Here is a 23,341-nt window from a genome sequence, read left to right as displayed (position 1 = left end):
GGTTTTAATTGGCGTTTCCCTAACCTCTAAAGATCTGATCATGTTTTCATATGCTTATCGGTCATTCGTGTATCATCTGTGGCAAAATGTGTATTCAAGTCCTTCACTCGTCTTCACTGGACCATGTTTTGTTGTTGAAGCGTAAGGATTCTTTGTATGTTCTGGACACATGACCCTTATCATATTTACATATGCAAATATTTTCTCCCAGTCTGGGGTTGTCTTTTTAATCTCGAGGGTCCTTTCATGCAAAACAAAAAAAGTATTTAATTTTGATGAAGCCCAACTTATCTGTTTTGTTGTTGTTGCCTTTGCCTTTGCTGTCACATGTAAGATGACACAGCCAGATGGTCATAAAGACTCATCCCCATGTTTTCTTCTAATAGTGTTATTTTGATTCATTGTGGGTTAATTTTTGTACATGGTGTTGGGTAAAGCTCCAGCTACACTCTTTGACATGTGGATATTTGGTTTCACAGTACCATCTGGTGAAAAGATGGTTTTTTTTCTCTCCTTTAATGATCCTAGTACCCATCTTGAAAATCAACTGACCGTACATGTATGGGTTTATTTCTCGGGTCTCAATTCTCTCTCATTGACCTTGTTGTCGATCTTCTCTGCTAAACTCTGCTCAACATGCTTACTGGTCTAATCATTTTTCCTCCTTTATGACTTTCTACACAGAAGCACACGGCATTTCTGAATAAAGATGCTTTTACTTTCCTTTTCAGTGTTGGTATCTTTTCTTTCTTTGTTTTGCCTCATTGCTCTGGCCTAACTTCCATTACCATGTTGAAATAAAGTGGTAAAAGCAGGTATCCTTTTCTTGTTCCCAGTCTTAGAAAGAAAGCTTTCGGTCTTTCCCACTGAATATGGGGGTAGAGTTGAGTTTCTCATAAGCAACTGTTATCACGCTGAGAAAGTCATCTTCTGTTTCTATTTTATTGACCGGTCTTCATACTGAAGTCTTGCACATCGTCACTCACTTTCTTTATGTCGGTTCAGATTGTGTTCCATCATTCTGTTGATATGGTATTTGATGTTAACTTTCTTCAACAACCCCTGCACTTCCTGAAATAAATGACACTTGATCGTGATATATATTTCTTTCACTATAATGCTTAGTTCTGTTTGCGCATCGTACAGTGAGTTAAGCATTCCTTCTGCTTATATTATTTTTTGTAGGTGTTCGAGAAAGACTGAGGTCACGCCTTCTTGAATATTTGGGAGAACGCCCCAGAGAAGTCAGCTGGTTCTCTGCTTTTCTTTTTTGGGAAGGTTCTGCTAACCGTTTCCACCTCTTCACTTCTTCTAGCCTTATTTAGACTTTCCATTTCTTTCTCAGTCCGTCTGGGTAGTATGTGGGCTTCTACAACGCACTTGTCCATTTCATCTAGCTTAACCAATTAGCAGGCATAGACTGTTTATAGTACTCTTAGAATCCTTTTGTAGAATGTAGAGTCATTACTAATGTCCCACTGTCTCTTCTGACTCCTGCTTTTTGAGTCCTGTCTCTTTTTATTATGCTAGCTAAATATGTCACTTGCATAAATCTTTACAAGAAAGAACTTCTTTTTCTCAAATGCTCATCTGTTCTCCATTCCGCTTAGTTCAGCTCTAACGCTTATTATTTTCTTCCTTCTGCTAACTGTAGGGTTACTTTTCTTTTCCTAGTTCAGCAAGGTCATCTTGGAAACGGCCCCTGGCCCCAGCCGGGCACAGAGCTGGCTCCCTAGGGTCTGGGGTGTCAGGTAGGTGATCAGTTACAGACTGCAGCTGACCAGGCCACAGAGCATTTTCTGCCCCGACTGCCGGCCCACGCCACCCTCCCGTCTACTTTGACCCTGAAATTCTCCTGCTGCAGAGAAGACACACATGGAAGAAACCGGCAGTGACAGGCTGACCTGACTGCCCACAGACGGACTACTCACAGCCCTCGTGCCTTCAGCGTCCTCGGATCCAGAGGGTTTGCCAAGGCTGCCGTGGCCAAGGAGCCGGGCCACCACCTGTCAGTGTTCCCTGTGCGCTTCCCCCGGTCTTCCCGGCGGTGTGCTGCCACACCACCCCCAGCACGTGTGACCACTGCAAAGCCAGCCCTCCGTTCACCACAAGGGCCCCAGGGAGGATCCCAGGCCCAGCGGCAGCTCCAAGCCCTGTGACCGTGACAGGTACAGCCACACATCAGAGTGTGTTCACCGTGTTCAGGGAGCACTTACCAGCTCCTCCAGCTCTGAAGTGGACCAAAGCAAGAGGACCTTCATCCTGCAGTCCTCTGAAGGCCAAGGACAGCGTGCCCACCCCCGCTTCCCCATGCCAGTGCTCCCTAATCTGCACCCACAAAAAAGAGCCAAGGACCCCAGTTCCTGGAGCCCCCCAAAGCTGCCTGCTAGCGTGGGTGACTGAAGAGTCTGGGGCTTCCCAGGTCGTGGGAGTCGGTCTCCGCACGTCCCCAATGAGTCGGTGGGAGCCGCGCCCTCCCAGCTGCAGGCACGGCCCCTCGCTCTTCTCCAGTCCGCAGGAGGACCATGTGCCTCCATCCTCGTCACCCTGATGACAGCGGCGACAGTGCAGGAGCACCTTGGCCATCTGGGTGGCACAGTGCTGCCTTGGCCCCAGACTTCGTGGGGACGGACCTATCTTGAATGGCTCCTTTGACAGGGAGCCAGCTCTGGCCCCGGCAGGCGGCGGACCTGGTCCCGCAGGAGGCAGACAACTGCCTGGCCCTCACTGTGCACGTGAGGACACGGAAGCAGGTCTCCTCAGCCCTGGCTGCTTCCTAGGGATCCATGCTTTGGCGTGCTCGAGAATGTGCCCACTAGGCTCCCTCCAACGCCAGGATGCCGTGGCTCTGATAAGGTGGCCAGGATTGTGTCACCTGCCCGCCCGAACCTGCAGTGTCCCTGACTCTGTGCGGCATTCAGAGCCCTGGGATCTGGCCCCGTGTGTACCCCTAACACCGTGCTCCAGCCTCCCTGGAGCCCTCCTTACCCACGAGGTCCTTGCTCCCACGGAACCCCCTGCCTGCACTGCCCCTCTCCAGGACCCCTATTCACGACAGACTCATGGCCAAGGCTGGGCTCAGAGGCCACCTCCTCAGGCTCCCGTGCACAGCACACCTGTGGGATCAGACGTCATAGCCCTGTGGCAGGCAAGCTTATGCGGTGACTCCTTAGAGACTCAGTTCTGCAGGGCTTGGTCCCTGGAGTGACCTTGAGCGCTGGTACCACTGCTCATCTAAAACGGGGTGAAGGCACTGAGTGCCCAGGAAGGGCTCCCTAATAACAGTGACTACCCCCAACACTGGCCCTCTGTCACTGTGGGCCCCTCCTGGCTCCCCCCATCCCCTCTTATGGCAGGGGGGATGGGCTGGACCTGTGTCCCCTGGGCCTGCCGGGAACACAAAGAAAAGAAGGTAGAGGAAGAGGGGGAAGGGGTGGACTGACCTCCCTGCCGGGACTCAGCTTTTCCTGACCCGGCCATGGAGCAAGCTGACCTTGGGGCGGACTTTGGGGGCCAGCACAGCAGGGAAGGCAGTATTCCACGACGCCCGTGACCCCGGGTCTCCGGCCTGCCTGGCTGGAGCGGGGTGGCCTGGGGGTCGTGGGGTCTCACGGCGGCAGCCAGCAGGGACGCGCGGTACCCGTCGGGCCGGCAGCCGTTGGAGCTCCTGATGCGCGTGCGCGCAGCAAGGCGGCTGGGCTCTTGTGCACGTGCTGTCTGCGGGCAGGGGGCTGGGCCGCCCGGCGGGGTCCGCTCCAGTCTGCAGGCGGGAAGGAGGCCCTGTGCATCCCACAGTACACCCCACCAAACCCGCCGAGGCGCTGGGAGCCCAGGCCGCACCCACGGGGGGACGCAGGTCTGTGTCCAGCGCTCAGGAGCCAACCGGAAAACTGAGGCCAGGAGAGGCAGGGACTGGCCCGGGGCACACTAAGTGGACAGAGTTTAGAGAAGCAGGGGAGGGGTGGGGGGGTTCAGGCCACCCAGGCCAGGGCTCAACCCTCTTGCGGGGTTTTGTTTGGAAACGGAAGCCCCTAAGATTGGGGGGACGTCTGCACACCTCCCCCATGTGGGGCCCTTTCCTCTGTGCATCCCCAGGGGAGCCTGCCTTCTGCCTATTTTGTGTGCCTGGCCCGTACAGGGCACTGCTGGAGTAGACGAGAAACAGCATTACCGGGGTGGGGGGGGGTGGGGAGGGGGTGGGAAGGGGGCAGTGAGTTGGCTGATGTAATTAAAAACATTTTGGATGTTGTGAGATTATTTTTACAACACACGGTTAACTTTTTAATCTTCAAACATCGTTCATAAATTGAAGCAATGTGGAAAGAGATATTTTTTATTTTTTAAAATTTATTAAGAAAATGTTTTTAGGGGCGCCTGGGTGGCTTGGTCGGTTGAGCGGCCGACTTCGGCTCAGGTCATGATCTTACGGTCCGTGAGTTCGAGCCCCGCGTCGGACTCTGTGCTGACAGCTCAGAGCCTGGAGCCTGTTTCGGATTCTGTGTCTCCCTCTCTCTCTGCCCCTCCCCTGTTCATGCTCTGTCTCTCTCTGTCTCAAAAATAAATAAACGTTAAAAAAAAAAAAAAAAGAAAATGTTTTTAATGTTTATTTTTGAGAGAGAAAGAGAGACAGAGCGGGAGAAGGGGAGGGGCAGAGTGAGAGGGGGACACAGACTCCCAAGCAGGCTCCAGGCACACAGCCCTACAGGGGGCTTGAGCTCTTGACCTGTGAGATCATGACCTGGGTAGAAGTCAGAGGCTAACGGACTGAGCCACCCAGGCGCCCCGAAAGAGGGATTTTTACATTGAAGCATAGTTAACATACAGCGTGATACTAGTTTCAGGGGTACGACATGACTCAATGGTCCTGCACATCCCTCAGTGTTCACCATGAGGAAGCACAGTCATTATCTGTCACCAAATGTTCTCACAATATTATCATGTATTTTATGACTGGCAGTTTGTATTTCTTTAAGAAGAGCCAATAACACGGGGTTAACATGTACTTTTTAACAGACAGCATTTCAGAAATAATCGCCTTACTGTTATTTACAGATAAATATAGAGAAAAAAATTCACAAATTGTAAATCAAGTAGAGGACTATTTAGAATGTGCTTCGCCCGAGCTTGGGAATGTTTGGTGACTTTGTGGAGATGGATTTATTTATTTCGGAAACAGACGTGTATGGTAAAAGTTCCCTATTAGTTGAGAATATTCCCCCCAATACGCGCGGTTCCAATCTTGGAGACCCTCCTGGGGGCTTCAGTTTGGTTCTCCTGCCCTCTAGTGGCCATTCGTCAAAATGCAGACAAAGCTGTAGGGAGGTGAAAGGTTTGCAACTCTTAGAGGACAACCCCGGTGGGTGGTGAATTGTACTCCAAATTTTGAAGATGCGAAGAACCTGAGATATTTCCTCGTTCACTCTCCTCACTTTAATTCTGCAACATCACCACTGTGTCTCCATCACAAAGTCCCTTGAGATTCCTGATACAAAACTCAATTCTGGCATCTCTTAACTATTTGACTTAGCACCTTTATCCAAAGCTACAGAAATTTCCCACAAAAATTTTTATGTATTCACTATAATCTTAGACCTTATAAGTACCACACAAAGGGTGTTTTGCAAATAAACAAAGGAAACACTTGTAAATGTACTTGCTCTGTTTCTTACTATAAGTCATTTGTATACTGTATTTTTTTTTTTTTTTAATTCCTCGTCACTACACCACACCTTGTGAAGTATACACTGTATTTTTTCAGATTCCATGGGAATAAAATGACACTCAGGGAGGCTGACAGAACTTAGTAAATAGTACATCCTGGGCCTGAGAGTCTGACTTCAGGGTCTGCGCCATAACTTTCCTCCTTTTTTAAAAATGTTTTTTAAGTTTACTCACTTATTTTGAGAGACAGAGAGAGTGCGAGCAGGGTAGTGGCAGAGAGAGGGAGAGAGAGAATCCCAAGCAGGCTCTGCACTTTCAGAGCTGAGCCCAATGCAGGCTCGAACTCGTGAACCGTGAGATCATGACCTGAGCCAAAATCAAGCATCAGATGCTTAACTGACTGAGCCCCTCAGGTGCCCCTCTTCCTTCTTAAAAAAAATCCAGTTAATTAGTTTTTAGTTGATTTTAAATTATTTACGAGAATGATTGGTGATGTGTTTCAATGTTTTAACCTGCTCACTTAGGAAAGCAACATTTATGTGTCGTATTTTTTCCTACGCCGATGTAAGTCAGTCTCAAAGACCTAGACTCCTCTATAAAGTTTGAGACCAGGCTCCATGATTTTTGAGAAGCATAGATTTTAGAAAGACTCAGGATAGAGGTTTTTCATTTTTTAACTTTAACTTCTTTAATTTTTTTTTTAAGAATTTAAGGTGAAAGTAGTGTTTAGCATCCTTTTCATGGTAGATGAACCAAAGCTAGTTGGCCAAGATCAAGTGCACCCTGGGAAAGAGTTACAGGGTGCAGATTGAATGTGATTTCAGATAAGAATGATTACTAACGTGGCTTAGTCGGCTGAGCATCGGACTTTGGCTCAGGTCATGATCTCACAGCTTGTGGGTTGGAGCCCCACATCGGGCTCTGTGCTGACAGCTCAGAGCCTGGAGCCTGCTTCAGATTCTCTGTCTCCCTCTCTCTCTGTGCCTCCCCTGCTCATGCTCTGTCTCAAAAATAAATAAAACCTTAAAAAAAAAAGAATGATTATTAACTTCAAAAAGCTTTTCGTTGCTATGGAACTTCAGAGTAAACTTTCTTAGAGTCCCTTTTCAAAAATAACTCCATTAAAAAAAATCCCTTGGACATTCCTCAGACAGACAGTTTCAGGTCAAATAATTTCTGATTAAGCTACTAGTCATCTAAAGACAGGTCACCCAGCCACTAATGACTTTTCCTCCCTTGAATTTCTACATCTGGTTCATGCTGCTCATATGGCCACTGAACAACCCAACCCATAAAACCCAAAGAAAAAGAATTATCCTGTCAGGTTAAGCACACAAAACCCATACATGACAGACAAGGTTAGCTGCTCATATACTAACAGAGCTGTGTCTAGAAACGTGCGACTCTTCTCGGGATCAAAGTCAGTGGAGTGAAATCTCAGGGAGGCATATCAGAGACCTGGCCATAAATGGGAAAGCTCAAGTCTGGCCAGTTATACTTTATCCTGTGTGAAGAGAGTATTACAACAGTCATGTAACTGTTTTCATGTGAATTTAATAATTATCTACATGAAATACTTAAAACCCAATTATTCTAAGTTCGAATTCAAGCAATTCTCACCCGATCCCTAAGAGATGGGTATCCTTGTTAACCACACTTTTGTAATGAGTAAACTGAGGCACATACACATTCAGTCACTTTCAGGATTTCAATCTAGTAAGTGACGGAGCAGGATTCATTCCTGGCTTCTAAGGCCAGGACACGCCAACACCCTGCCATCCTGCCTCACGTGACGGTCTTAGTTGTGATGGCTGATTATATGTGTCAACCTGACTGGTCCACAGGGTGCCCGTATATTTGGCCAAACATTGTTCTGAGCGTTTCTATAAGGGCGTTTCTCCATAAGATTAACATTTTAGTTCACGAAGCAGATTACCCTCCCTGATGAGGACAGGCCTCATCCAAAGCCGGAACAGAACAAAAGGCTGACTCTCCCTTGAGTAACAAGGGGTTCCTCTTGCCTGATTGCCTCCGAGCTGGGCCATCGGTCTTCTGCCTTTGGACTTGGACTCAGACTGAATCGCAACAATGGCTCTCCCGGGTGTCCAGGTTGCTGCTCATTGAGGATGTCAGGACTTCTCAGCCTCCATAAGGGTGTGAGCCAATTCCCTACAATAGATACATATATCCTGTTTATATATTATTATTTATTATGTAGTAATATATATTATATATTAGTTATACCTAGATGTGTATACATATTTCCACATATTTATATATATAAATATATAATTTATAATATGATTTACCTATCTATATTGTTTCTCTGGAGAACCCAGACTAATAGATTTTTGTTCTGAGAATGGGGAGATATATATATGTGTGTTTATATATATATATATATATATAAACACATATATATATACATATATATGTATATATATATTACTTATACATTAAATTATATAAATATTAAATATATAAATATTAAGCTAATATTTATATATTAAATATATATATATTTATTTATAACCCTGATGTGCTGTAAGCTTCCCAAGAATGGGGAAATACGTGCTATTTTCCCACTGTATACCCAGCACCTGTTATAATTCCTGCTGCAGGATAGGCTTCCCAAATTAAGCATGTGTTCACTGGAGAGGAAGTGCTAGGTCAAAGAATACAGACATAAAATACACAATTCCTGCCTTCAGGGGCCTCACACTTCTTAGGATGACAAAATCCACATGGACAAAATCTAATTAACTGGCTGGCTTCCATATTAATCCCAAATGGGTATAGACCAGATAATGGTTTCAAAATATACGAATCCCAAGTTGATAGAACTGAAAAGGGAAACACATCCGCGCTCGTAGCTGGAGATCTCAATACGCTGCTCGGTAATTTACAGAGTAAGCAGGCAGAAAATCAGTAAGGCTCAAGACGTGAACAACCCTACCCACCTGCGGGACACAGCACTGCACCCAAACAAAGCAGGATGCACACGGTTTACAGGAGCACGTGTGACATCGGCCAGAAGACACCATATTCTGACTAAAAATGAGCGTGGACATCTCGGAATGGATTGAAATCCTACAGGATGTGCATTCCTCCCGGCCGGAAGCCTCTCCTCTCAGGTTCAGGTGCAGAGGACTCAGAGGGAGGAGGCTGCATTCAGGGGTTTGCAAGGACGGTGTCAGAGGGCGGTGGGGAGAAGGGAGGGTGTGAGCGAGGGGAACCGGGAGTAACGACGGGGACTCGGCTCGTCGCGGTGACTCCGCGGGGCCGGACGGCCGGGCCACTCCGGCCTGCTTTCCCGGGCCGTGGCCGGGGTCACTGGAGGGACGACGATTCCGCTTACCGACAGTAAAAGTAAAAACTACCGGCCCCCCGCGCTCCTCTCTTCCGGCCACGGGAACGCCCGCTGCCCCTCCTCTGCCGCCAGCCCCGCCCCTTTACGCACCCGCCCGGCAGACGAATCTGCGGCCGCAGAACCGCCGGCGCGGGCGCGCCGCCTCCCGAGGGGCGGAAGTCGATCGCACGCAGAGCCGTAAAGCGCGCTCCCTTCCGGTTAACGACAGCCGCCGCTACCTTCCCAGCCGGCCTTCCTCCGGTGAGCGCCTGTGCGGGACCCTCGGAATTGCCGTGTTTTCCCAGCTCGGGGCTGTTCGTGTCGCCGCCCCCTGCGCCTAGGATCATGTTCAAGAAATTTGACGAGAAAGAAAATGTGTCGAACTGCATCCAGTTGAAAACCTCCGTTATTAAGGGCATTAAGAACCAGTTGATAGAGCAATTTCCAGGTATTGAACCATGGCTTAATCAGATCCTGCCTAAGAAAGATCCGGTCAAAATAGTGCGATGCCACGAACACATAGAGATCCTTACGGTAAACGGAGAGTTACTGTTCTTTAGACAAAGAGAAGGCCCTTTTTATCCGACCCTGAGGCTACTGCACAAATACCCTTTCATCCTGCCGCACCAGCAGGTCGATAAAGGAGCCATCAAGTTTGTACTCAGTGGAGCCAATATCATGTGTCCAGGCTTAACCTCTCCGGGAGCTAAGCTCTACCCGGCCGCGGTAGATACGGTTGTGGCAATCATGGCCGAGGGGAAGCAGCATGCGCTGTGTGTCGGGGTCATGAAGATGTCCGCAGAGGATATTGAGAAAGTCAACAAAGGCATCGGCATCGAGAACATCCATTACCTAAACGACGGGCTGTGGCACATGAAGACCTACAAATGAGCTGATCGGAAGGAGCGCACTCGGACTGGCTATGGACGTTGTGCTGTGTCTGTGTCTGTGTGTGACGGCACGAAGATGGTGCCTCTGTGGTTCTGCCTAAGTTCAACAGATGGTTATGCTACGGGAAACAGAAACTAAACGGAAGTAAAGATTTGGAACGAGTACATCTGCCTGTATGCGTGTCTTTGTGAGTGAGTGTGTAGGAGTGGGTGTCTGTGTGTGTCTGCAGAGGGGCGGTTAGTTTCGATTTGCTGCCTTACCTGCCCAAGCGGGTGTGGGTCCAAACACAGGTGGAGTATCTGTGGTAGAAAAATAGATTTCAAAGTGGTGAGGGAAGAGCTTAGAGAAAAGGACTGGAGAGGGGCCTCCGCAACTGTCAGCAGTAGCGATTTAAAGGATAAGCAGAGGGGCGCCTGGGTGGCCGAGTGGGTTAAGCGACTTCGGCTCAGGTTATGATCTGCAGTTGGGTTCAAGTCCTGCATCCGGCTCTGCTGACAGCTCAGAGCCTGGAGCCCGCTTCGGATTCTGAGTCTCCCTCTCTCTCTGCTCCTCCTCTGCTCAAGCCCGCGTGCTCTCTCTCTCTCTCTCTCAAAAATAATAATAGTAATAATAATAATAAAGGATAAGTAGACACTCCAGTAAAAAAGTGTACGGCAGGTGTTGGTGAGCGTCTGCCCAACAAGCATCACTCCCTCCCTCCTTGTGGCAGAACTCTGTCCGTCCCTTTTCCACATGAAAATCCTGATTAGTCCAGGCTCATCACAGCGGTCTATTTCCCAATGAGACTGGGTCATTTATGGGTGGGCATGGGACCAAAGGCCAAATAGGATCTAACTATTTAGAAATCCTTAGGAAAATGGGCATCTTTTCTCCCACGGTTTTGATTCATTATATAGGTGGTGGACGTGACCTGTGTTAGGAGGGGCTGCTTAAAGATTTATGGAAAAGGTTTTCAGGCTCTCAAAAGAAAGATGCTTGGGGAGAAACAGTCTCCCTGCTTTGGGTGGATGTAGGCATGTGTGGTTTTGTTCTTGTCACGCACATGCATGTGCACGCACACACACACAAAACCTTGATAAGCATGAAGTCTGATCACGCAAAAACTGAACAGGAAGAAACGGTGCCTTTGATGATTTATGAGCTGATGATGAACCATGGAGACTCCATATATCGGGGCCCTCTATTAAGGGATGTGGCAGTTATGTGAGATAACACATTTTCCTTATAAACTACTTCATTTTGAGTTGAGTTTTCTAAAATTTAAAGCCAATATATCTCAATTTTTATAGAACGACATCACAGACCCCCAACTGAAAAATTGCCAATAAAATCGGTCAGCTGGAGGCTCATTGGTGATGTCCCTGTGATCGGTTTCAGGATAATTCATACGAATTGCAGTAGATTTGGGGTGAATGGAAAGTGAAAAGGTAAAATGTGGAAATGTAGACTCCATGTTATTCCTTACGGAATTTCAGTTGTGAGTGAAAAGATACTGGATAAAAGCTACAAGGAAATTCTAGTCAAGATACTGTGTTTTGGAGTTCAATTATTTTGCTGTTATTTTTATTGTTTTTGTTGCAGGTTGTTAATGGGATAGTTAATATGTTTATATGTTGGGAAAGATTCACTAAAGGTGGAAATGCTTGATGGGGATCTAATCAGTGCAATAGAAAAGCAGGAAGGAATGGCTTCAAATGGAGACAAGGATGTCCTCAAATCTGTGCGTTTGGATTATCTCTTCACTACAGGGTTGTCCTGTAACAACCGTTAAACTCTCCTCATTAGACCATTATTTTTGCTCAAAATATTAGGGCTTTTGCCTCTTAATTCTCTACCCCAACCAACACCACCAACTCTGGCCATTGGTGGACACCCGTGGAGGACCTGTAAACTCATGGTAATATTCTGGAGCATCGGTGACTGACGAACACTGAGGGAGGCACTCAAGGTAAGCAGCCCACAGTTCTCTTACCATATCCCCACCAACTGTCTCCACCAAAAGTTGAAAGAGGGCCCCTGGATCTATTCTAAGCCTTCTTTCAGTTTTCATTCATGCACATGCATCCTGTCTCCCGTTATTGGATACTAATCCTTATACCGATACCAAGCCTACTAAACAACTCAAAATGGGAAGCCTGCATACACATTGGAAAGAAGGGAGGGGCCAAGCTTTTTGAACTTCCTGGAATTTCACATAAAATTTGGTGTGTATATTCAGAGGTAGATCTATTGGTTAAAGCGTTCTCTACATTCATATGTTTAAGGTGATCTATGAGCCAAAAGGTATATATGAACAATTTAAGTAGAAGAGGTTCGTCTCTACTTACTCTTGGCTAATACCAATGCTTAATTCGATGGTGAGGATACTGGCTAATGAAATACAAATAACGGTCACATCTTGCCTCAAGAATCGGCCTACTCAGTGCTACTTAACCCCAAATAGTTCAACAGACATTATTGGGTACATACTCTGGGGCTAGACGCTGGGTTTAGGAGTAAGATGCAGATATATAAGTATTTTTATATTTACTTGTTATACTTACTCGTTTTTCATATTTATATTTGTTATGTTTATTCTTATATCCTGTTTTCTGGGAGCGTAGTCTCGTTAGGAAAGCAAACGTAGAAATACAATTTACTTTCACATATTTGTGTGTGTGTATACACACCTATATATAGTAAATATATGAATTACCTATTAGAATACCGTGTAAATGAATGAGGGAGAGTTGTCTTTGCCTAGAAAATCAAAGAAGATTTCTTAACTAGGGGCTGTCTGAGTGGGAAAAAAACAAAAAACAAAAACAGGGGCTCCTGGGTGGCCCAGTCAGTTGAGCGTCCGTCTTCGGCTCAGGCCATGATCTCGCAGTTGACAAGTTCGAGCCCCGCATTGGGCTCTGTGCTGACAGCTCGGAGCCTGGAGCCTGCTTCGGATTCTGTGTCTCCCTCTCTCTGCCCCTCCCCTGTTCATCTCAAAAATAAAATAAACATTAAAAAAAATTAAAAAAAAAATTTTTTTTTTTTAACATTTATTTTTGAGACAGGGAGAGACAGAGCATGAACAGGGGAGGGGCAGAGAGAGGGAGACACAGAATCCGAAGCAGGCTCCAGGCTCCGAGCTGTCAGCACAGAGCCCAATGCGGGGCTCGAACTTGTCAACTGCGAGATCATGGCCTGAGCCGAAGACGGACGCTCAACTGACTGGGCCACCCAGGAGCCCCTACACATAAATTTCCTATAGGACATCCCAATGGACAACCCCACAGACATACAGGTAATAAGTCCAGGCAACGGCAGGACTTTGATACAGATTTGTGAGTCGTTAGTATGTAGATGGAGTAAATCCTCCGCGAGCCATAAAATGGGGAGGCTGAAGAAGGAATGGGCGGGAGCACCAACACTCGTGTGTGACTGCAGGAATGCCTATCCACTTAGAAAACGAAGAGTGGGTGGGACTCTTAATCCGATGACCAACCGTCTAATTCCTGGGAAGAGTAGAGCGGCCTCCTTCAGCTCTGGAGGACTGAGCGTACCGGTAGAATCGGTGCTCTGTAGGGTCTGAAAAAGCCCTCCGGAATTTCGAGCGAGACTCATTGGGACAGAAGGAGGCCCGTCCCTACCCAAGGGGCTGATGCCCGCTGGTAGCAGAAAAGGGAGATGGGCGTTTCCCACTAGAAACGGCCAATCCCACTAGGCTCGGAGGCTCCATGTTCCTAATTCTGGCCACCCACCTTGCAAATCTATGTCATTCTTAAGATTTAGAGAAAGAATTGTGTTGGGGGGGGGGGGGGGCAGCCACCAGGGCGCTGAGGACGTGGCAGGACCGCAGGGCTCTGACCACTGGGTCATTTTCAGGGCCGTGTAGGCAGATACTGGCCGTGACGGAGGGGATGGGGCCTTCCTCCGGAGAAGGAGCGGCCCTGCCTCTGCGGACCGCGCCCGCCAGCTAGAATCCTCCCCCTGCAGCATGACCCCCGGTCCAGACGACAGTCCAGATGCCCGAGGCTGGACTCTCCGCTCGCGGGCTTTTGGCTTCTGTAACCTTGTTTGCCCCTGTGCCCACCAACTGCCCGGAACGCCACTGATAAGGGCGCCCTCCCCTTTTCCTTTTGCGCCCCAGCCCCCTGCCATCCCAGCCATAAAAGGAGGCCTCTGCCAAGGGTCAGGCGGGACTCAGCCTTTGGAGGTGACTCCGCGGCGCCGGCACCGGGGCTGATTCCCCGAGTGGGGGTGGCGTGGCTCTTCCCGGGCGCCGAGTGTTTGCCGCAGCACCGCCTGCATTCATGCTGATGACATGTGAAGTGGGGTTCGCGAGCAAATGGCCAACAAAGAATGCTTGAGACGTCTGTGGTGCAAAAAGGTGATTTTTAAAATTATTTTATTTATTATTATTTTTTAAATTTAATGTAATTTATTGTCAAATTGGTTTCCATACAACGCCCAGTGCTCATCCCAATCGGGGCCCTCCTCCATGCCCGTCACCCACTTTCCCCTCCCCCCCCTCCATCCACCCTTTTTGTTCTCAGTATTTTTTTTTTTTTAAACATTTATTGATTTTTGAGACAGAGAGAGACAGAGCATGAACCGGGGAGGGTCAGAGAGAGGGAGACACAGAATCTGAAACAGGCTCCAGGCTCTGAGCTGTCAGCACAGAGCCCGACGCGGGGCTCGAACTCACAGACTGCGAGATCATGACCCGAGCCCAAGTGAGACGCTTAATCGACTGAGCCACCCAGGCGCCCCTGTTCTCAGTATTTAAGAGTCTCTTGTGGGGCGCCTGGGTGGCGCAGTCGGTTAAGCGTCCGACTTCAGCCAGGTCACGATCTCGCGGTCCGGGAGTTCGAGCCACGAGTCGGGCTCTGGGCTGATGGCTCGGAGCCTGGAGCCTGTTTCCGATTCTGTGTCTCCCTCTCTCTCTGCCCCTCCCCCGTTCATGCTCTGTCTCTCTCTGTCCCAAAAATAAATAAAAACGTTGAGAAAAAAAAAATTAAAAAAAAAAAAAAAGAGTCTCTTGTGGTTTGCCTTCCTCCCTCTCTGTAACTTTTTTTTCTCCCTTCTCCTCCCCCCTGGTCTTCTGTTAAGTTTCTCAGGAGCCACATAAGAGTGAAAACATATGGTATCTGTCTTTCTCTGCCTGACTTATTTCACTCAGCATAATACCTTCCAGTTCCATCCACGTTGCTACAAATGGCCAGATTTCATTCTTTCTCATTGCCAAATGGTATTCCATTGTATATATAAACCACAACTTCTTTATCCATTTATCAGTTGATGGACATTTAGGCTCTTTCCATAATTTGGCTATTGTTGAAAGTGCTGCTATAAATATTGGGGTACAAGTGCCCCTGTGCATCAGTACTCCTGGATCCCTTGGGTAAATTCCTAGCAGTGCTATTGCTGGGTCATAGGGTAGATCTATCTTTAAATTTTTGAGGAACCTCCACGCTGTTTTCCAGAGCGGCCGCATCAGTTTGCATTCCCACTGACAGTGCAAGAGGGTTCCCGTTTCTCCACATCCTGTTTCTCCGCTACAGGCAGCATCTGTAGTTTCCTGATTTGTTCATTTTAGCCACACTGACTGGCGTGAGGTGTAATCTCAGTGTGGTTTTGATTTGTATTTCCCTGATGAGGAGCGGCGTTGAGTATCTGCAAAAAGGCGGTTTTATTACAGCCCGGCGACAGGACCCTGGGCAGGGAGAGCTGCACAGGGGTTGTGGGGAGTGACTGATTACATAGATATACTTTCGAGTATGTGGAGGGAGGGAGGTATAGATACCGTAAGTCTCCAAGGAATTTCTGGATGCTGAAGATTTAGCTATCGTCCAGATAAGGTTGCTTTTAGTTTGTACGGAAGTGTGAACGTGAAGGCATTAAGGCAGCATAAACGTCTAGGGGCGTGTTACACGCCGCAGGTCCCTGCCACCTGTCACTGGGCTGCAGGAGGGAAGGGAATTTAATTTAAACTACGTTTCTCTTGCCTTTGCTTCCCTCATCAATGACACACGTTAGCTTGTTAGTTTGCAAGTAGGATAGAACCGGAGACCCTGCACATTTTCTGACCGTCCTGGTGATGAGGACGGGATGCTGACTGAGACATGGCTTCTGGAAGAGAGAAAGAGAGGACCCCACAGGCTAGGCATCGGAAGGCATTAGAGGGCATTAGAAGATCTCAGGACGCCGTGTAATGCAGGCCCTTGTCCTACTGGCGGGTGAGAAGCGGGAGGCAGGGGATGCCCCTCCCCTAGCTGTTCAGGAAGTTTAGAGGCTAGGCAGCAAGAGGTAGGATTGGGACCAGCCTCTCAGAGGGTACCTGGGTTGTCATTCATTCTCTTCCGAATGAAAGAAGACAGGGATGGGGTCACTACCGAGGGCAGGCCAGGACTCGACCTGACAGGTGATATGGTCTTGACTGCTGAGTCAAGGGGTCTCCAATGCAGAATTAAATGCCGTCTCTAAGGGGATATAAGGTTCTGGAGAGAAAAGTTTGTTTATCGAGCTGAATGGGCAGCCTCTGGAAACCAAAAGTAAATGATGCAAAACCTTACTTCCTGGCGAGACGCTACTCTTTGCTGAGGCCCTAACACCTCCCTCCCTTGCTTCTCCTGCCTCTGCTGCTTTCGGAGCAAAGCCGGATGATTTAGCCCTTGATGTACATACAGGTGTGGGGGGCACCTGGGTGGCTCAGCCGGTTAAGCATCCGACTCCTGATTTCGGCTCAGGTCGATGAGAGGCCATAGGGCAAGCTGAGGGCCCAGCACAAGCTAGCACGCCCCTCCCCGCTGTGGGACATGTGTCATTATTCCTCAAGCTCTCCTGCTGCCCAAGGACAAAGGAGAGGAAAGGAAACAAATGGTTAATTTACCGAGATCACAGACTCAGGACTGAGTCTCCATCAGTTTACAAATGTCTGGGTAAATCACAAGACAAAAGACAATCTTATCAACAGCCCAATCTCCAGAAACCTGTGGCCTCGGTTTCCTGGAGCCCCAACATCACCCCTCCATAGTGATGTGGGGAACAAAGGTAGAAGGAAATGGCAGATAAAATTCAATTTCCTCATTAACCTGCAGCCCACTGACAAATACTCGAGGCCAATCCAGAGAACATTTCTCCAGGAACCCCCTACCGTCCTAATGGTGATGCCTCACTGTTATGCCCAGATTTCGTGATCCCCAAAGACCACCAGGGAGCTGAGTCCGATGCAAAAGCAAAGAGCCTTTATTCGAGCTAGCTCGAGCTCAATCCCCTACCTGCACCGAGGCAGCGGTGAGATACCAGGAAAGAGAGCGAGTTTCAAAAGGACAAAGGTTTTATTGGGGCCTGGGGGCAGTTGGTGAGGTAATGGCTATGGCCTCAGCCGATTGGCTGGGGAGGGGTCCTGGGGAAGGGTCTGGCAGGTGAGGGAGGGTTTACTCAAGGGGAGGAGGTGTGGTCAAGGTGAAGGACATAGAACAAGATGGAGTCGACTGGCGTAGGCCCGCCCTTTCATTCCCCCCTTGCCATGTAGCTTACGGACCCAATCATGGGACCGGCTGCATTTATGGTGACAAGGAGAGCAGAGTCTGGAGGTTTACGCAAAGTTCTGGGAACCAAGTGTCCCTGGGGTGGCTCTGGGAGGTCTGATTAAGTATTGTCCCCGAGCTGGTGTCTATGATCTGCCAGGTGATGTTTTGGGGGGCGTGGGGACTCCCGGCAGCATGAGCAATGACAAGCAGAGTTAACAGAGTTACCAATATTAGGTAGGTCGAATGCGCTGTAGCTTGAGCTTGAGCGGGTTGTGTTGGTCCCGACTGATGGCCCATCGCGTGACAAGTCCTTCCGGATCGAGGAGGGGTCCGCTGGCTGAGCGTGGGTGTGATGGACCCAGGTCGCGATGCCGTCTACCTTGAGAGCGGTGGGGGTTGTCAACACCACGATGTAGGGTCCCTTCCAGCACGGCTCGAGAGTCTCTCGGTGGTGCCTCTTGACGTAGACCCAGTCTCCCGGCCTGTACTGATGAGGTGTCGGGATCGGGCCAGCCTCGTAGATGGCACGGAGGCGCGGCCAAATGTCCTCGTGCGCCCTCTGGAGCCCGCTCAAGGAAAGGAAAAGTTCTTGATCTTTAAACTCAGCAATAAGTCCAGCTCGAAGGCTGGGAATAACAGGGGGTGGCCTGCCAAACATGATCTCGTAGGGAGTAAAACCCAGAGTGTAAGGAGTGTTTCTAACCCGGTAAAGGGCGTACGGTAGGAGAGTCACCCAGTCCCCGCCAGTCTCCATGGTTAATTTGGTAAGGGTCTCTTTTAGGGTTCTATTCATTCTTTCTACCTGTCCTGAGCTCTGGGGCCTATAAGCACAATGTAATTTCCAGTTTGCCCCCACCGCCTTGGCTACTGCCTGTGTTACCTGTGAGATAAAAGCTGGTCCATTGTCTGATCCTACCAGGGCAGGAAAACCATACCTGGGTAAGATGTCTTCTAGTAGCTTCTTAGCCACCGTCTGAGCCGTTTCATGCTTGGTTGGGTATGCCTCCACCCAGCCAGAGAAGGTGTCTGTAAATACTAAAAGATATTTAAAACCATACCTTCCTGGTTTGACTTCAGTGAAGTCGACTTCCCATTGGGCTCCCGGTCTGGTGCCTCTGAGCCTGGTTCCTTTTTTATTTGATGTGGCCCTCGCGTTGGTGAGTTGGCAGGTCTTGCAGGCAGATACAACTTGCTCTATTTTGGTGTCCTGTTGGTGAATCTTAATTCCGGCATGTCGGATTAAGTCTTTTAATTTTCGGGCCCCCAGGGTAGCCAGCAGGTCCTGGGTCCCTCGCTCACAGTCTTTGGCAGTGTCGGCAGCAATCGGGATGTCATCTACATACTGTAGAAGGGTGAGGCCAGGGTGCTCCCTTCTGTACTCACCCAGGTCCTCGTGTAGTGCCTCGTCGAAGATGGTGGGTGAATTTTTGAATCCCTGAGGTAGCCGTGTCCAGGTGAGTTGTCCACTGTAGCCCTCCTCCGGATCATGCCACTCGAAGGCGAACAAGGGTTGGCTCTGGGGTGCCAGCGGCAGACTGAAGAAGGCGTCCTTTAAATCTAGTACAGTATACCAGACCCTGGAGGGCGCTAAGGAGCTCAAGAGAGTATATGGGTTGGGAACAGTTGGGTGTATGTCCACGACCCTCTTATTTACTTCCCGGAGGTCTTGTACCGGTCGGTAGTCATTTGTGTGAGGCTTTTTGACCGGCAGTAAGGGGGTGTTCCAGGCAGACTGGCAAGGAACTAGTACCCCTAGGCTTCGTAGTCTCCGGATGTGTGGCTGGATCCCCTTCCAGGCCTCCTGAGACATGGGGTATTGTTTGATCCTTACCGGACTCTCTCCTGGCTTGAGCTCTACCAGGACTGGGGTCCTATGAGCGGCTAGTCCCATCCCCCCCGTCTCTGCCCAAACCGAGGGGAATTCTTGTAGCCATCTGTCTATATTATCCTCTCTCGGGAGCGCCTCCTGGTGGAGGAGGTATTCATCCTCCAGTTTCATGGTCAGGACCTGGATGGGGTGGCCCTTGCCATCGGTGACCTGAGGCCCCCCTTGTCTGAAAGTTATCTGAGCTCCAATCTTGGTCAGTAAGTCCCGTCCTAACAGCGGGTAGGGGCATTCTGGTATTACCATAAAGGAGTGGGATACCCGGCCCGTTCCCAAATCTACTGTTCTTCGGGTAGTCCATGAATACTGGCTCATACCAGTTGCCCCTTGTACCCAGGACTTCTTGCTAGCTAGTTTTCCTTGTGGGGTGCGGAGGACCGAATGTTGTGCTCCGGTGTCGACAAGGAAGTCAATAGGGGTCCCCTCCACTTTAAGAGTTACCCTGGGTTCGGGGAGAGGGTCCGAACCCTGACTCCCCTAATCACTTAGTTCATCCAGCTCTAGGACTTTTACTCGATCAGTCTTGCTTCCCTTCCCGCCGGCCCTTTTCGGACAATCTCGGGCCCAATGCCCTATCTCCTTGCAGTATGCGCACTGATCCTTCTGCAGCCTCTGCTTCCCCCCCTTGGTGGTTCCTTTACCTTTTCTTGTGTCATCTGCCAGCTGCCGGAGACGGCGGTCTCGTTCCTCGGGGAAGTCAGCAGTGGTAGCTAGCAGTATTCTGGCCAGGTCTCGAGTCTGCTTACTGCTGGCAGCCGCCATGGCGCGAGCCTGCTTGTCCTCAGGAGGCTCCCGGTTATTATATACCTTTTCGGCTACCACCAGTAAGTCCTGCAGACTTTTTTCTCCTAGTCTATCTATTTTCTGTAATTTTCTCCTAATGTCTACGGCCGATTGGTTTACAAAGGCCATGATAACAGCTGCCTTGCTTTCCGGAGCCTCTGGATCCATGGGGGTATAGGTACGGAATGCCTCCATGATCCTTTCTAAAAAGGCAGCCGGAGATTCATCTTTTCCCTGTTGTACATTTCCTACCTTGGCCAAATTGGTTGGCTTTCTAGCAGCCATTCAGAGACCCCCCATTAGAGTCTGGCGGTAGACCCGGAGCCTCTCCTTACCTTCTGCCGTGTTGAAATCCCACTGGGGCCGAGTTAAGGGGAAGGAGGCATCTATCTGAGCCTGGTTGGTGGTGGGATTCCCGTCTGCGCCCGGAACTAGTTTTCGGGCCCCATTGAGGATTCTTTCTCTTTCTTCAGTCGTGAACAGGACCTGCAAAAGCTGCTGGCAATCATCCCACGTGGGCTGGTGGGTAAAAAGAACAGAGTCTAATAAATCAATAAGCCCTGCCGGTTTCTCGGAAAACTTAGGATTCTGAGCTTTCCAATTGTAGAGGTCACTAGTGGTGAAAGGCCAATAGTGATGGGGTAGGACAGGGTAGAGGGGTGCTGAAGGCTGGGTAAGACTTTTCCTCTTCTCTGTCTCCTGCAAAGCAAGAATGGGTTTTGGCTCCGGAGGGATCAGGGTTAGGAAGGGCTTAAGCCAAGAGGGTGGGTCTTCTACAAGGTCCTGCCAAGTGATAATGTAAGGGAGCTGATCAAGATGGCCCATCTTAGGCTGAGAGATGATACTCCTGACTCGGTGGATGGTAGGGAGGTCGAAGGTCCCCTCTGGTGGCCATCCGACATTGAAAGTTGGCCACTCGCTAGAACAAAAAAACTGCAACCGACCCTTTCGGACTTCCACACTGAGGTTGTTAGCTCTTCCCCTCACATCCTTAAAGTGATCAATCATAATACTTAGAGGAGTAGTCCGAGTCTGTCCCATAACGTCTGTCCAGTAAGTCCACAGAGCAAAACAGAGAAACACAAAAACAGACAAACAGAGGGCCCCTAGAAAGTCTTCCAACTCCATGGAAGCAAAACGGAAAGCTAGCTTTTGAGGGGATTCCATGTCCCTCCAAAACCGATGAGGGGATTCCACGTCCCTCCAAAGACGACGGCCTCACGCCGACCAGCGGGAGCGACCCGCCTCGTCTCAGACCTTTGAGGGGATTCCACGTCCCTCCGAAACAGATGAGGGGATTCCACGTCCCTCCAGAAGGGAGAATCGGAACGTCTTCCGAACCTCCCGGCCCGTGGTCCTCCAGTGCGTCCACTTAGACCGCGTCGGGCACTACCAGAATTCCAGAAATGAGCTCACACAGAAAAGCCAGAACAAACAGACACTAACCGTGGCCAGTCAGGCTCTCCGGGTCGGGGGTCCCTTGGGGGTCTTGGGGATCCCGGGCCGAGCCCCCAAATGTTATGCCCAGAATTCGTGATCCCCAAAGACCACCAGGGAGCTGAGTCCGATGCAAAAGCAAAGAGCCTTTATTCGAGCTAGCTCGAGCTCAATCCCCTACCTGCACCGACGCAGCGGTGAGATACCGGGGAGAGAGAGCGAGTTTCCAAAGGACAAAGGTTTTATTGGGGCCTGGGGGCAGTTGGTGAGGTAATGGCTATGGCCTCAGCCGATTGGCTGGGGAGGGGTCCTGGGGAAGGGTCCGGCAGGTGAGGGAGGGTTTACTCAAGGGGAGGAGGTGTGGTCGAGGTGAAGGACACAGAACAAGATGGAGTCCGCTGGCGTAGGCCCGCCCTTTCATCACTAGAGGGAAAACCACCTTGGCTTGACAACAGCAAGGCCTCTTAGAAGTCCTCTTTAGCACATCACAGTCCCTCTGGAGGCCCCCCTTTTGACTTCATCTCCCCCAACTCCACAGTATATAACAAGCCATCGGCCCAACCCCAGTGTCGCTCTTCCTGCCCACGGGTCCTGTCCCCATGGTTTAATCAAACAGCCTTTTTGCACCAAAGTGTCTTCAAGATTTCTTTCTTGGCTGTTGGCTCCGGACCACCCCCATCACCCCAAAACCTCATCAAGGTCATGGTCTCACGGTTTGTGAACTCGAGCCCTGCATCAGGCTCTGCCCCTCCCCTGCTCACACTCGGTCTCAAAATAAATAAACATTAAACATTAATTAATTACACATCCTTGATCCCTGTTACCATTCTGGGGGGTGGTTGTGGGGAGCGGCATCCGAATTCAACTGGCAAGGTCTCAGAAAACTCACGAAGAAAGAAAGAACGGTAACCAAGTACCAGCTCACTTAAGAATGTTGTGCAGGAACGATTTCACTTGTGCCCCTCTGGCTTCTGCGGCTGGTCAATTACAACGACATAAGACAGGTTAAGAGGAGAAAACCAAATTTGGTTATGTATGGGAGCCCCGCAAAGATAGGAAGACTCAAAAGGCAGCTGGGCAGTCGAAGCTTATAGAATATCCTGAGTGAAGGAGACGTGTGGGGGTAGGGAAGGAAGGCCAGTCACAGGAAGGTGGAGGAGAGGTTGGGAGAACAAAGGCTTCCCAGTTACCGGGTAAGTTTCTTAGGTAAACCGGTTATCTCTGGTAATAGCTCTCTTCCTGGTACAAAACCTCCTTTCCAATGTAAATTTAGGCAGTTGAAAGCAAGGTAGAGAGCTTTTCCTGAATCTGCTGGGTTTTGATCGCCTTTAGCTCAAAATAATCTTCATACCAATGTGGCTTATATCGGGGGTACTCCTGAAACTGTTAGTTCCATAGCTATTGCAGTAGTTAAATTTGTAGTTAAGGTATTTCAAACAAAGAAAACTCCAGACCCAGGAAGCCTCGCTGGTGAATTCCACTAACCGTGCAAGGGGGAAATAATAAAAATTTTACAGAATTTTTTTCTCTAATAAAGAAGTTTAGGGGACACTTCCCAATTCAATTTACAAAGCTGGTGTTACTCAACAATCCAAACCAAAGGCATGACAAGAAAATAAAGTCACAGACCAATATCCTTCATGAACAGAAACACAAATATCCTAAAAAAAATATTAGCAAAGTTAGCCCGAAATATGTAAAAATGGCAAAACATGGGGTTTATTCTGGAGTATTCAATATTCAGAGATTCATGTAATGAACTGTATTAACAGATTAAAGAAGAAAAGCATATGCTTATTTTATTAGATGCAGAAAAAATTTGATATAATT

At 49.1% G+C, this 23,341-nt stretch overlaps 1 protein-coding gene and 1 long non-coding RNA gene across 2 annotated transcripts; one reads left to right on the top strand and one right to left on the bottom strand.

The window, feature by feature from the left end:
• Positions 1-7,195: 7,195 nt before the first annotated feature.
• Positions 7,196-9,114, bottom strand: LOC122474071. The gene is made up of 2 exons (XR_006294777.1): positions 8,622-9,114; positions 7,196-7,830 (listed from the first exon to the last, which is right to left on the bottom strand). It is a non-coding gene; the product is annotated as an uncharacterized LOC122474071 (long non-coding RNA).
• Positions 9,115-9,213: 99 nt separating this feature from the next.
• LOC122474070 (malignant T-cell-amplified sequence 1) lies at positions 9,214-10,065 on the top strand. The gene has a single exon (XM_043565050.1). It carries the CDS (start codon positions 9,356-9,358, stop codon positions 9,899-9,901), a length of 546 nt encoding a protein of 181 aa, XP_043420985.1. The 5' UTR covers positions 9,214-9,355; the 3' UTR covers positions 9,902-10,065.
• The last annotated feature ends 13,276 nt before the right edge of the window (positions 10,066-23,341 follow it).

This window comes from Prionailurus bengalensis, chromosome B4 (genome assembly GCF_016509475.1).
Source record: "Prionailurus bengalensis isolate Pbe53 chromosome B4, Fcat_Pben_1.1_paternal_pri, whole genome shotgun sequence".
NCBI lineage: Eukaryota > Metazoa > Chordata > Mammalia > Carnivora > Felidae > Prionailurus > Prionailurus bengalensis.
Note: the sequence above shows the minus strand (reverse complement) of the source record. Positions and strands in the feature narration are given on the sequence as shown.